This window comes from Homalodisca vitripennis, unplaced genomic scaffold (assembly GCF_021130785.1).
Source record: "Homalodisca vitripennis isolate AUS2020 unplaced genomic scaffold, UT_GWSS_2.1 ScUCBcl_2401;HRSCAF=7124, whole genome shotgun sequence".
NCBI classification, from domain to species: Eukaryota; Metazoa; Arthropoda; class Insecta; order Hemiptera; family Cicadellidae; genus Homalodisca; species Homalodisca vitripennis.
This window is the reverse complement of record NW_025778517.1, coordinates 38,425-54,523: the sequence shown is the minus strand read 5'-3', so window position 1 is coordinate 54,523 and position 16,099 is coordinate 38,425. Positions and strand designations below refer to the sequence as shown.

General features: G+C 33.8%; 1 protein-coding gene across 1 annotated transcript in view; it reads left to right on the top strand.

Moving 5' to 3' along the window:
* Positions 1–1,570: 1,570 nt before the first annotated feature.
* Positions 1,571–16,099, top strand: part of LOC124372014 (ryanodine receptor-like) — a 49,844-nt gene continuing 35,315 nt past the window's right edge. Inside the window, exons 1-5 of the mRNA XM_046830388.1 lie at positions 1,571–1,635; positions 10,922–11,075; positions 11,752–11,875; positions 13,697–13,901; positions 15,783–15,901. Coding sequence (XP_046686344.1) covers positions 10,967–11,075; positions 11,752–11,875; positions 13,697–13,901; positions 15,783–15,901 — 557 coding nt within the window. The 5' untranslated portion in view covers positions 1,571–1,635; positions 10,922–10,966. The remainder of the gene's footprint in view (positions 1,636–10,921; positions 11,076–11,751; positions 11,876–13,696; positions 13,902–15,782; positions 15,902–16,099) is intronic.

Genomic DNA, 16,099 nt, shown 5'->3' with positions numbered 1-16,099 from the left:
TGGGGGAAGAGCCAAAAATCGCATGGAGCCATATCTGGAGAGTGACGGAGGCTGAGGAACTTGCGGAGTGCCGGTGTTTCGCCAAAAAAGTTTGGAATGAGCTGGGAAAGAATGAGCTGGCGCATTGTCGTGGTGTAGCCGCCAATTTTGAGACGCCCACAAGTCAGGTCTTTTGCGGCGAATCGCATCTCGGAGACGACGTTGGACACATAAATAGTACTGTGCATTCACAGTGTTGACCCTCAGGGGCATATTCATGGTGCACAACTCCACGGGTGGTCGAAAAAAACAGTAAGCATCACTTTGTCATTGCTTCGAACTTGCCCTTTTTTTTTTGGCCGAGGGATCCTGGGGAGACTGCCATTGTGATGACTGAAATTTTTGGTCTCAGGGTCATTTCCATAGACCAAATTTCGTCTCCAGTTATTATCGATGTCAAAAAGTCCGCATCATCCTCACAACATTGCAGCATGTCCTCGGGCAACATCCTATCGCCGTTGCTTCTGCTCGTCTGTCAGCAATTTTGGGGCACAAAATTTTGCGGCTACCCGGCGCAATCCCAAGGTCATCCGTTAAAATTGGCTTCAGCTGATCCGAAACTGACATCTAACTCAGTACTTACTTCCTCCACAGTCATTCGACAATTTTCTTAGATCAAAACTTTTGCTTTCTCGATGATTTCCGGTGTTCGACTTGTTTTTGTTCGGCCTGAACGCGCATCACTTTCTGCCGAGGTTCGACCACTTTTGAAACGGTTATACCACTCTTTAATCTGCGTAAACACTCATTGCCTCATTTTCGAATGCTAGCTGAATTTTCCGAATGGTCTCACTTTGTTTTCTCCGAGTTTCACGCAAAATTTAATGCAAAACATTGTTCAACTTTTTCCGTCATCTTCACAGTTAGTGAAATCGATACGCGCACTTGACTTATCAGTACATTACTGACCCGTATCTCCGGCGAACCAGTCGGGGGATCAAGATAAGACTTTGTACCTTTCCTTATCATAGTAGGAACTATTGTCGCAAACAAATCTTATCTCATTATTGGCAGCAGAAGCCGCGATACACAACGAGGTTGGATACTTTTTGATTGGACCTCGTACATACAAATTTTTCTTAATGATCGGTTCAAATAGTTTCTGAGTCTATAAAGGACAAACACAAACATTCATTTTTCTATATATACATTGAATGAGATTTATATTTGTTTCACCATCATATGAAGCAGGCACATGGCTGACAAAAAACAAATAATAATGCAAGTTAATCACCTTTTTGTCACAAAACCTAACATATTATACAGCATGGACATTTTAGTATTGACTTGTGTTACTAAAAACCTTGTACTGACTTTGTAGAGTATAAAAAATACGCTTCGATAGAGGCCTTATAGATTAATTAGATTTAAAAATATTTATTTTGCAAAATTGCCTAGCCCAATTTTTTGGAAATCTTGCGCTTATATAAAATAACAAAATAAACTTAATGTTTCAGGAGAGAGAGAGATACAAAGAGCCAGTGAGAGTGTCGCTGAAGGCACTGCTCGCTATCGGCTGGACAGTTAGAGCACACAGAAATTGATATTCCATCCAATAATAGAGGATCTGTTCGAAGGCCATCCAAGCCTAACGTTGTAAGTTTTAGCAGCGGGTTTTACTTCCCTGGCATATGCTAGTAAAGTAATTACAAATTAGGGGCAACAGTTATCTCTCCGGAATGCAGCATGATAAATATATAACTTCATATTGATATGTGTTCCAAAAATATCATGCTGCTAGTACCAGATTGGACAAGGTACGTTAAAAGCAATAAATGTTTGTCCACTCTGCTACTCTCGGCCCTGCGCTATTTACAAATTTAATATTTTTTTTATTTTTAAGGGAAATTTTTTCTTTTTTTTATATAAAATTTTTTTAAATAAACAATCATATAAATAATTAACCTTTTGTCAGGCCATACCGAATCAATTACTAAAGAAATATTTTTTATTTAAAATATACAAAGTTTAAACTTTCTTTATTGTATAAAATAGATTAATATTTACCAAAGTTTATTTTTTATCTATGGTGTGTGATAAAATATATTTCTATTATATTAAAGGGCAATCCAAATTTTAAAATTTAAGCCTTAATTTATTGTTAAATGTTTTATTTATGTGGCATTAATAAATGACGAATGTAATAGACAAAAAAAATTGATTTTACTGCTAAAAAGTTATACATATGTGTCACATTTGTAACTTTCTAGGTATCTGGCTGAAATTTGATTTTTGATTAGTAATCTGTCATTTAGATTTATGATTTGCACTATTTTTGAAATAATATTTGGATTATGAATTATCCATATAATTTTGTTTATATATCCCCATTTTTAATTCTGTGAATGTGTTCACTTCAAAACATCGAAGATATTTTTTACAAAATATTGTAATCCGCAAATATTAACACAAAGGAGTAATTTCCTTACAGTAAAAATTATAAGTAGTTCCATAATATGGGAAATACATTCTTAAAAAATTGAGTTTTTCAATTGATAAGTAATTCATTTGTGTGTACATACCAAGCAGTCTGGTATATAAATCAGCTATATGATAAACCAATAAAATCTTTGTATCCATCATTATATTAAAATTAATTTTTCTGTTCATCTGTGACATCACATTTAGATGGTTTATCCTTTCCAGTAATTGTAGGAAACTTTAAATTATACAATCTTATATTCATTGAGTTTATGACTGTAATTCAAGTTTATTTTAATAATTTCACGATTTAACATAATATCAATTAATTCAAGTAGTTTATTGAAAATTGTTTCTTTACTCAAAACATATTCTAGATTAGGAGTTAATAATTCATGAAACATAAAGATTCACAAGTATTGTCATAAATTTGTAAAATAGTAATAGATTCATTTAAGAAGCAGAATCGAATCTTAACTACTATTTTCATTGTGTAAAATGTAAACTAAAATCAATAATTTCTATCGTCATAACAGCCAGTTGTACACAGAGAGTAATAGTCACTACAAACTGACAAAACTTCTTAATACGCAACTTATTCATTAAACACGTATTTCCTAATGTAAACGATTCCGACAAAATAAATTTCTTGTAACTTGAAAGGTGTTTTAATATTATCAAATGTTAATAAAAAATGAACAATAAATGAAAGTATTGGTATGTCATTGCATGAATGTTGGTCTTAAAACAGATTTAAACTTACAGTTAAGAAAATAAACCAAAAGTTTTCATACATCAATCATTGGAAATGAAATAAGTAGAAGAAGTGTATATTGAAAATATTAAAATTATTAATATTTAAAATTACTAAAGAAATGCTATTGTAAAACTTACCTGTATGTCTTCAAATAAATTCATGAAGACCCAATCTATTCTTCCTCTTGATTTATTAATTCTTTTGTAGATATCTTTCCTTCAGTTGCCTTTTTGGTGTTTTTAAAAAGATTAGGAATAGAATTTAGTTTGTCACTACTTGTTCTTCTGACCATTTGTATGTATATCATTGCCTACCAGAAACTCAGATTTTTTATTTTACTTTTAGTTAGATATCTTGTAAAAATCTTGGTAATAGTTTTTGAAGAACTTGATTAAATTAATTACAAAGTTCTTTATGAGTAATTGTAAATTTCAAACACTACGTCCACTATAGTAACTATAACTTTGTGTACATCCTAAAATTGAGTACTATTTACAATTTTCATTGTAACAATTTTTTTCATTGAGTTTTTACTATGTTAAAACTGTTTATTTTTTGTTACCGTACGTAAAAGTAAAAGTGTTGAATGATAACTTTAAAAAGTTTCTTATTTGTAAAAAAACATTAAAAACCAGATTGTTTATGATGAGGGCTCTAAGAAACTGCAATGTAGAACAAAAGATAGAAAATACAGATTTGTAGTAGAATAATTATTTTTAATAGTAAAGGAGTTTTTGGTAGCTTTGACATTTTTTGTGTGCATAGTTATTTTTGTATTCCCACAAAGTTATTCCCCCCATATGCCTATTCTCTTCTTCTTTCAGCCACACAGTAGCAAAATAACAGTTTTGAATTTTTTTTATTCTGTTACGACACTTTTGTAAATATTCTCTTCCTTACAGATAGTTTTTTTAAATATTTTTATTCCAGTAGTACATAGCATTATAAGTAGAAATGAACCAATTCTGACTCAAGTTATGGAATTTATTGATTCTCGAGAGTATGATTCAAAGATTCTTTATCCCAGTTCCCAATGGGATTGAAATTTTAAATTCAAGTATATTTGGTAAGCAAAAGGCCTCATTTTTTGTTGAGGGACAATATTATTGATGATACAGCCACTCTGCTAAAAATTTGTTTATTTAGCAGTTTGACATACTGAGTTGAGGTTACACCGTGTGACGAGGTATACAGCTCATAATAAAAATGCTGTATCTACGAGGTCTGTTTTAAAAAAAACGTGCCTTTTTAATTTCCACGGGTTAGGTATATTCATTTTTTAATTTCGCTTGTAGCGTTATGTTTGTACATATATTTCAAAAGTATTCCAACAAATTCGGCCATTTTTGAATGTTCAGTTAATTGTTGACAGCTAATTTGCTTGCACTTGCCATGGCTCGTCTTCGATTTATGCCTTTTCAAAAAAAATGGATCAAAGAATCTTTATAAAATTTTGTATGAAAATTGAGTGCATTCTGAATATTGATTGTAGCTTATGGAGAAGCTACCTTGGACCGAAGCGATGTTTATCGGTGGTACAAAACGTTCTTAGAGGGCTGAGAAGATGTGAACGATGAACAGCGTGCCGGACGACCAAGCACGTCAAGAACAGACGAAAATATTGATGAAGTGAAGAAAATAGTTTTGGCCAATCGTTGAATCACCGTTAGAGAATTTGCAGAGGACCTAAACATATCGATTGGGCTTGTGCCATTCAATTTTTTATCGATGTTTTGGGCATGAGACAGGTCACCACAAAATTCGTACCAAAATTGCTCAATTTCAAACCAAAATTTAGCAACGCATTACCATTTCTAATGAGCTGTTGGACTCTGTCCACGATGACCCAAATTTGCTTCCAAGGGTCATAACCGCTGACGAATCATGGGTTAATGGTTATGATATAGAAACCAAAGCTCCATCATCTGAATGGAAGCTGCAGCACAAGCCAAGACCGAAAAAATAAATTTTCTTCGATTGCATGTGTGTGGTGCATTACGAGTTCTTGCCACAGGGTAGAACTGACAAGAAGAAATATTGTCTGCAAGTTATGCGCCAATTTACACAAAGCAATTTGCCTGAAACGCCTAGATTTTTGGAAGAACAAAAATTGGCTTTAGCACCAAAATCACGCCCCTACTCACACATTGTTACTTGTGCACGATGTTTTTGCCCAAAAACAAACACACTAATGATGCCAAAGCCACCGTATTCCCCCATATCTGGCCCCCTATGATTTTTTGTTGTTCCCGAAACTGAAGAGAGGCCCATGAAAGAGCAACCCTATGCTACGATTGACGAGATAAAGACGGCATGGAAGAAGGAGCTAAAACAAGACTACATAAAATTACTTTTTTGAAGTGCTTTGTTGAGAATTGGAAAAACATTTTGGCACAAGTGTATAATATCTAATGGGGATTACTTTGGAGAGGACAAAACTTTATTTAGATGGATAAATTAATAATTTTTGGGAAAAAAAAAACAAAAGTTGCAATATTTTTTTAACAGACCTCATATACCAATTTTTTTCTGTTTAAGTAAATACAGTATAATTTATAACATTTTGGAATTACAACTAGTGTGCAATTATTTTAACAATATTAAACCCTTTAACCTACCAGATTTAGCGTAGGTTTTTTCATGTTTCAGTGTTATTATAGTTTAAATGGTCTTTTTAATTTTTAAGTGATTATTTTCGTCACAATATAATAATAAATGCCTTCCCAAAATATAAAATAACTCAAACCAAGTGGTTATATTTTTAATAGTGAGGACAAAAAAAATGCGAAAATTGTGTTATGGGTCAGGTACATTTATACAAGAATACACTGATTTTATCAACTTTCACCCATATCAACCACCCTGGTGGACTCTCCCTCACAGTCAGACCAATGACTCAAGTAAGTGTAAACTAGGTCACGAAAATCCCTAACGTCAAGCACAGGAATAGAACCGGAGACTCCAATGCCATCTTCCACATCTGAGAGTAGCGCCTTAGACCACAATGCCACCCTGCCTTGATAACGGCTGTGCACATAGCACATGATTTCATTCCAGCAGCACTCAATCACTTATCGCTCCAGCCGTGCACTATCACTTATGTTAACATACGTGTGGGTGGTTTCTAAATATAATAGGAAAAACTAAAAGAAAAGTGGAGTTACAATATTTTGCAAAGAGACAATTATAAGTCAGGCTGTTCAGTAGTAGTGCAAAACCTTAGTGTAGAATTAATCTGTGAAATAGCTATAATGTAAACGATAATTCACTGCCAATACATATGAATTCTCAATTGTATACATAATTGGCATTTAACATACTAATGGTTCATTACCAGACTCCATGCTTGTCATCTCAGCTGTTTTAGAAACTGTGCCAACTTGGAGTGTCCCTATCATACTAATAGGAGAAATTATCGTTGATTGTCTATAAATGGAAGGAGGCCATGTTTTGTTCTGTGAAACCCTACTTGGTTATAATATAACAAGATAACAAGAATGCCTCTCACTCATACCAGATCAACTCCTTATACAAAAACCTCAGTGGATTTCTTTTGTACATATTTAGCTAGGTGGAGTAACAGTAAATGTATTTAATGAAGACATTTTTTATCACACCTGTGCAGTTCTGCAAAGTTAACTTTTTAACAAGAGAAACAATAAGTGTGAAAATAGGAACATTAATCTTTTGAAAAGGTGACATATACAAGTTTAAATGTATATTAGCCAGTGAGACATGGAACAATGTACAGTTCATCACACATAAATGTCATAAAATCAGTTCAATCTGAGAATTGAGTTCTAAGGGAAAAGGAATGTTATCTTCTAATAGGCGCTGTGAAAGACAGGGAATTATCCACTCCAAAGATAAAGGATTATGATCTGAAAATAAAAAAAACTAACATGACAAGATACAACAGATCAAACAGCTCATTCATGTAACAAATATGAACTACTTAAAAACTAATCAATTTCGGTATATGTGATACAGCATCTGATTAGTTTAGGAGCTACTTAACCAACAGGCAAAAGTTGTAGAAAATAAAAGCATCCAAAACAATAAAACTTCATATATATAATTCATCTGTGTGTTTTAAGAGGTGTTCCACAAGGATCTATTTTAGGTCCTGTATTTTTTACGTTCTTCACTAATAATTTACCTAAGTACCTTAAGGAATGTGCCACACCACTGATGTATGTGGATGATACTGTTGTGCTAATAGCTGAAAAATATCCTGTGAATCTACAAATCACATCTTATACTGCAATAAACTTGGCTGTGCAATACTGCAACAATAATAAATAGCCTTGTAGTAAATTAAGCTAAAACCCAACAGATCGTAATAGGTAACAAAAAAGATCACGTGATTCACCTACCAAATGATGTGCTGCAACAGAGGCAATTACTTGGGGATAAAAATTGATGAAGATCTGAAATGGACACCTCACATTGACAAACTATGTATGCAGTTGAGTGCTCTAATCTTGGTATGATTAAAAGAGTCATAGTCATAAATCTTTAACTACATATTAAAGTTGTTCCTAGTTTATGTTATTTATTTGATAACTCGAGTTTTTCTTGGCTTCAGTGTTGACAAAAACACATACCATATTCCATTCAAACATAGCTGTTTTTTTTTCTTTTTCTCTACATCCTTTCTTTAGTCACTCAAGGGTCTCAGATAAAAATTTTTCAACCTAATCAAAAAATGTTTTATTTGCATATTGCTCTATAGATGATAATTCAAAATTGGACAAACTCGTACCTTTATTTTCAAATCTTTATTATGACATTACATTTTTACCCATCTTTTCTAAAACCTCAATAGAAACAACCAGCAGGTTTCAGTGGGAGGACAAATACTGCAAACTTGGCTCTCGTTATTACCAACAGTTTTTACTCTACCCTCATACATTAGTTTATTTTAAGTATATGTTTTCATCAGAAATCAATTAAAATTTAATAATATTCATCAAAGCGTAGCCAATAGTATGGTGTAATAAGTGTGCAATGTTGTATATTAAATGGAGAATTGGAATCAAACTCAGAGTCGAGAATCAAAAGAAAATGTTGAAATAAGATTCAGAATTTGAACTAAATTTGTTGTAGATCTGATCATCACCAAATAATTAGAAACAAACATATCATAAGTTTAAAAAATCAACAGGAATCAGTACTATTGTAGAAAACACAGGGAAGAATATCAGAATGTAATATATAAAATAATTCACCAATTTTTTTATTTCCTTCCATTCTATTAGTTATTTTAGATATGTATACAGAATGGTAACAGTTTATTGTTATACACAATTGTAAGTTCTGGCTTTTATTTAGTTAGTTTACAGCTCAAGATTTTATGGGTGCTCCCGATATAGGTGTATGTAACATCAGTTTTGTGTACATGACAAATATCTATAAAATTAATTTCTGAAACTTCTGTAGATAGCATATTTGAAGCAGAAAAAATTACTTTCAGTAAAAATTATATTTTATTCCTAAAACATATTCATAATTTATTTGCAATCACTACTAATCGAAAAAGATCAAAAGAATTTATCACGATATGAAAGTCTCAATAATAATGATCTTTACTATAATGATTGAAGGTATTCACTATAGAGTCATTGAGTTTGGAGATTCAAAAATATTTATTGATAGATAATAATAGTAGATATTAATAGTTTGTTTAAAATCCTAATTATTAGAGGAATTATTATTTTATTTTAGGATCAAAGACATGTTTTACTATAAGAACAGTTTACAAAATATTCTGTTCTATATTACCTTTTGAAAGTTAAAATACATGTATTAGGGTGTTATTAAAAGTAAGTTTAAAACTTTGATATTTTATGGAGAAAGTAGGAGCTGCGGAGAATTTACATCTGGGTGTAGTGGCAGCACTATAGTTCTATTGTCTAACTAACTAAGTTCTACGTCCATAAGTCAATGGATCAGGTAGTCTGGCTTCAGCCACTATGGAGAACCCCCCATAGTCCCTGCTGCCGATTGTGAGGTTCATGGTGTTATTTGTACATTGATAGTAAAAAATAAAAATACAATTGAAATTTGTTGCCAGTTGCCTAGTGTTTAAGGTGAAGGTGTTATATTGAGCCCAATAGTTTCTCACTGACCCCAATGATACATTAAAGTTGTGAAGATATATTTGGGTCAATCTTGTTTGATTTGATCTTGTCTCTAATCCCTCAGGCAGCTATAATCAGCTAGAATCAGTTCCGGGGTCGGCTGATTTGTTTCAGCGAAATTCGAAGTGTGGTGCACTGGTATGCACAAGGGTCAGTCGTTCAGCTAACTCTGCAAGTTATCATTTGTAAGGAGGTAGCTCATAAGTTAAACTTGTCTCCGACTCAAAGCCAAAGCCCGCGTCAAGTGACAACTCATCATCACTACCTGTGGTGCGTGAATTTTGCATCCAAAGACCTCACTCCGGTCACCCCTCATGCCTTGCAGTAGCGTGTCTAACGATTGTCCAGATGAGAGATGACCTCTTCCACTGTTCACTACCAGTTGTGAACTGTCTGTTAGTAGGTTTTTTCAATGCAATTAACTATACAACCTTTGAATGTGTAAATGGTATATATATTCTTTATTACAATGGGAAGTCTGATGAGTGAAAATAAACTCAAATAGGAACAGTAACATTGAATTGCTGCTTATTCAACTGAAACTTTATTAAAACATGAACTTTTACTGTAATTCAAATGTAATTTTTAAATGGTAATGTAGTTCTTAGAACCTTTTCTGCAGCTATATAATGTGTGATCTGGATACTGTCAGAATCAGAATCAGAATAAACGGTTTTTTGTAATCTATACCAATCCACTAGTAAACTCACTGCTCACCTGTTCTCTTAGAGAGATCAGTACACATGTTATTTGTAACAGGGTCCAAGGTAATGGAGACAATAGACAATCAGATAATATTAGAATTGTCAATAAAAGGTGTAGTTTTCAAATTTAAATTCATTACTCAATACTTATTAAAAGCATATTAATATTTAAAAAAAAACATCATAGCAATTTTCTCTTTAGAAAAAAATTAAAATTTTTTAGGATTTTCCTAAATTTTTGATGTGAAGCTATTGTGTATATTATGCTTGAAAAAAGGTGTTAATTTTTGTTAAATTAAAATTATGACTAACCGAATACCATCAATAAACTGTGCAATCATATCATATAATGAGGTATTTGTTGAAGTGTTCCCAGAAGAATGATTTGCTGTAGGGAAATAATTGAGTAACATGCACCATTCATAAGTTACATCTGGAAAACTGCCACTCAAGTATGTAACAGTCTGTAAAACATCACAGAACTAAGTTTAACAACAAAGTTTTTAGGAATGTAACTCAGCTGATTTTGAAGTAAAAGAGAAGTAGATTTTAGCATTAGATTTGTATTTACACATGTTGGCAACTAATAAAACAGTTCAGTAACACTTTGTAAAATAACACTAAACTGACAGTGTATCGTAATTAACACGCTTATAGGTTTTCATCAGTCCCTTATGTTTAACATTAATTGTCTTCTTGTCCCTGTCTAATTTTAAAGAGGTAAAGAGATTAATTCTGCAGTAAAGTAATGCCAGTAATGTAGCTAATAAAAACAGATTGTCTGAGATTAAAAAGTATTTAGATTACAAGATTGTTTGTACTCGAATTCTGTTCGCTTGAAGAACGATGATTAACAGGGTTCGGACGCCTCTCCCTTCAACTACCACCCGAACCCCATCGACATGGCCAACCTGACACTCAGCAGAGAGATGCAGAACATGGCCGAGCGTCTGGCCGAGAACTCTCACGACATCTGGGCCAAGAAGAAGAAGGAAGAGCTCATCACTTGTGGTCAGTATCTTTGTGTCAGACAATTTACATATAGAAAATGCAACATCATATGGAACGTGCTTATGAACTATATACAAAAAAAACCGCTTCTAAAATGGAGTTTTATTAAACTTTGTAGTGTAAAATCAAAATTGTAAGTAATTAATCTGCAGAAGTACGAGGACCTTTTTTACAACTTTCGATCTCAAGCCATGACGGCCTGACAAGTGGCAGGTGAACGGTTTGTACAGTACTTGATCGCGCATTTCCCTGCTGCAACATATGTCACCGTAATCGGTGTGCGAGGAGCTGCAGTTTTGGATTATATTTGTTCTATCCAAAACTGGTATAGAATTTATCGAAATAAATTATTTTAAATTTGTTTTGTGTAATTATTATAATTGTAACGAGTGATGTATATAGAAAATTATTTCTGTGGGTCTGACACACTGGTTTGTTTAGGGGGTACAAAATGCCCTCCTAAAATAGGGGCTCGGGAATCTTCCCCCAGGAATTGATGAGCGTAAGACCTCAAAAATGTGTTCTAGCCTAAATTAAACTACTGGACACAATTTAATGTTTGTCTTTCGAAATATCTCAGGGGTGCTGGATCTCTCTGAGCTCTTCCCCTTACATATGTCTATGATTGTAATTCCGTAATACGAATAATATTTTGAACTTGTGCCATGCTGTTCAGGAGGTGGAATCCACCCACAGCTGGTGCCATATGACCTGTTGACTGACAAGGAGAAGAGGAAGGACAGAGAGCGCTCTCAGGAGTTCCTTAAATATCTGCAATACCAAGGATACAAACTGCACAAGTGAGTTTCATTTTGTTGTCATCAACTGCATGAAGTAACTCATTGATGTTGTATATATCAAACCAGATTCAATATTGGCAATGGCACCTGCACACTCAAGGAATCCTACATGTTGTTAGACATGCATTTTTACGATTTTAAATAATTATAAACATTTTCTACTACAAGTCATACTCTTTCACTCCAAGTATGGTTTGAGATTAGTATACAATGTATCTTACTGTTTCCACTAACTAGACTGGGAAGTTAATACAATGTATGAAGGTTATATACTTTATTTGATGTTATATACAGGACTAGCTGTTCCCTGCGGCTTCGCACGCTTCTTGTAAGCTTTGCTCGTGTATGAGCACTTCTGCTGGTTCAAGTGAATTATATTGTCAACGCCGATGTACAGTTTACCTTGTTGACACTATCAAGAAAATCTGCCAAAAGTGTATGTTTATAGCCATTGTACACGTACATGTACTTAATAATAAAGTGGTCTAACATTCAAGCAATAGGACCAAACAGAAATTCATTTGAAAGACAAATATCCATAAAAACTTAGCGCCTTCACATAGTGTGTGGTTATTATACACAACTATCTCGTAATTGTAGTTTACAATGTGCAGGCGCTTTGATAACTTATATATTTTGCAGCGCCTCCTGGTGGTGAGTTACATCAATGGGCATAGCATATAAACCTTCTACGTGGAAAAATACATATACATACAAATTTTCATAATGATCGGTCAAATACTTTCTGAGTCTATAAAGGACAAACACACAAACATTCATTTATATATATATATATATATATATATATATATATATATATATATATATATATATATATATATATATGTTCTTATAGCCCTATTTATATATTTTTTGTAATTTCCTGAAGACGGCTTAAGCCGAAATATAGAATCTGTTTAATTCAATTGAAGAATTCTTATTGAAGATTTATATATATATATATATATATATATATATATATATATATATAGATAAGGCAGACCACCTGTGTGGTTTGTAGCTGTCACACAAAATAACTTTGACACTTTTTAATTTTCATTCTCTCGTAATTCGACTTCACAGAATCTATTGAAATTATTTTAAACTTGTAAAATACCCGGAAAGGGTCCACTTTGTAGGTTAGAGGTGCTTTTTCATATGCAAACATGGGTTGTGTGATACATCGATTTAAAGGTCTGTTTACACAGTACATTCTGGCACAAACAATAGTTATCTTTAATCGTATTTACAGGGTGTACCAAAATGTTTTGCAAGAGGTTGGCCTTTAAAATTTCTTACTGTGTCAGTCTAACTAAATATGCCTAATTTGTTTTCCAAGTTTATTATTGAGGTTTATGTGAAAGTCTGGTAGGGGTATTTTTACTTGCATTTGAAGGCTACAAAAAAGTCTAAAACTAAAAATTCTTAAATTGCAATGTACAATAAATTGTTTATAAAACAAAAGGTGCTTTAAAAACATTTTTTATGTAACTTTTTATCTATCTATTACTACTGTTAGAAATGACAGCTAACGTTAGTGTTTACAGGTATAAATACCGCATATGTGATCTACCTCACTCTATAATCTCTTCACTCCCATGTCCAGCACTAGGTGTAGAGTGAATACGTTTTGTTTTCTTAAGTAAGTGATGCTGGGGTTTAATAGTTAAATAACAAGCATCATATAAATATTAAAAACCACTTATAATACACATATGTAGTGGTTAATGGGTATATTATGTATAACATATTATATACAAATGCAGGTCAATGGTTAGTAAATATAGCCTAATCATGTTTGTAAGTAATGTTGTGTCTCAGACCTAGCCGCGGAGGACCAACGGAGAGCGAGCAGATGGCCCAGCAGTCCACGGGAGAACTCAGGTTCGCCTACAGTCTGCTGGAGAAACTAATCCAGTACATGGATCGAGCCTCCATCAACATGAAACTGCTTAAGCCATCCACCACCTTCAGCCGGCGGTCCAGCTTCAAAACCTGTACTAGAGACATCAAATTCTTCTCCAAGGTAGGAACAATACTTTAAAATCAGAGATTTAAAGTAAATCTTTTTTTGACACTTTTTTTTTTTTTTTTTTCCTTGGGGCGGCCTACTGCCATGCACTTAAGCCTCAAGGGTCTTTTGCGCACCCCGGAAACACCATGAGGCCTACCAGTCTACAACTTCAGCAGTTCAGCAAACCGCCGAAAACAACCTATCAAGTCCTCCTGGGAAAACTCGCCACCCCTGTTCAAGCTACCAAAGATGGCATACCGCTCTCTTGCTATTGCAGGGCAATCAAAGAGCAGGTGCTCAGCAATCTCCTCCTACTCATTACACCTTCGACAGAGCGGATCCTCCTGAAGGATGCCAACTCTGTATAGATGCTTCTTCAGGTGACCATGCCCCGTAATGAGACCAATGACCTTAGAAGACATTGATCTGTTTAATGAGAGAAGGTCTGAGGCCACCTTGGAGGAAGGTGACTGTAATACCATTCTACTCACTCTCAAACCCGGATGCAACCTCCACCTTCTCCCATGCTCCGCGCGAATCCATTTCGAGACAACCCTAGAGGATTCACACCTTGGAACACCACAGAATGGTTGAGGGCCCGTCATAATTGTTGCTGAGCCCTGGTTGGCCAGGGCATCAGCTCTTTCGTTCCCAGGAATCCCCTCATGACCACATGGCTGATGTTCAAAGTCAAAGTCAACATTATTTATTCCATTGATCAATACATAATTCAAATTAGAATTGTCAGTAAATATATTTATTTTAACACTGCAATAGATTTGAATGTTAAGACTAAAACAGTGAAAAGTATTTTTAATTAAATGTAAAATAAATTATTTATAAAAGAGATATAGATTAAATCTCATGAGTTACAATATTAAAATATCAAATGTACATCACAGTTTAAAAATTCCTGAATTGTGTAAAAAAGCATTTCTTTGCGCCCAATCAAGGATCTTGTTTTTAAACTTTGATAAAGAAGTGTTCCTGGCTGAACTGTGTAATTTGTTAAAAAATCGAATTGCATTTAACTGGTGAGATGATTCAATTCTAGCCAATCTATGTTGGGGTATATCTAATTTGTATCTATTCCGGTTTAGCGAATATTAAAATTTTGTATACGTAAAGGTTAATGATTGTTAATATTTGTCTTTGAACAAATAAAGGCCTACAATGATTTTGTGGTACCACGCTACAAATAGTCCTCACCACCTTCTTTTGAAGAAGCAAGATCCTATGGGTTGCAGTTAAATGACCCGAGAGAATAAGTGTGATTGGAACAAACCAAAGTAGCAAGATTTCAAATATTTTATGGATATTAAGTCCCTCAGCTTCCATAACAAGAAGCTAACTCTGGAGATTCTTATACATAACTCGTCTACATGATCTGACCAAGTTTATTTAGTATCGATCCAGATCCCCAACAACTTTACTGACTGTGTCTGGTTTGTCAACAGACCAGACACAGTCAGTAAAGTTGTTGGGGATCTGGATCGATACTAAATTAACTTGATCAGATCATGTATACAAGTTATGACTATTATCTAAAATATCCATTTCATACTGTGTCAAAACATTGTCAACACAGATAAATTCGTGTCATATTTCAGTCTCACTGTTAAAAGCTATCCTCTTCAATAGGTGATAAACCAAATTGTATCCAAGGAAGAGATCATATTGCAGATCTCAAAGCATAATGTTATACTTTTTGTAACACTGGTAAATTTGTGAAATCCTGTTATCTATGAATATTAAGACATACAAAACAGTAGATTGTGTTGGCTATTGGAATCAAATTCAGTCTCCTAAATGAGAGATAATTCTCAGAATTAAGAAAATAGTATTCAATACAAAGTAAACATCTTTCTATAATCAATACTGATAACTGTTCAGGTGGTTCTTCCTCTGGTTGAGAAGTACTTCAGCACACACAGGAACTATTTCATTGCTGTAGCCACGGCATCAAACAATGTGGGGGCTGCGTCTCTGAAGGAAAAGGAAATGGTTGCAAGGTCAGTTGAACTTTAAAGGTTTAAAAGGTCATTTTTAAAGCTGTAATGTAAAAGTCAAGAACGTAGCCAGGAAAAGATTTGGGAGACTAAAGAAGACTTTTTCCATACTGAACAATAAGTAAGGCAAGTGCAGTTAGCTGCTCATTCCCCATTTTGTTCCTTAAAAAGTTCCTGACCCGTTTAAATTTTGAGAAGGAT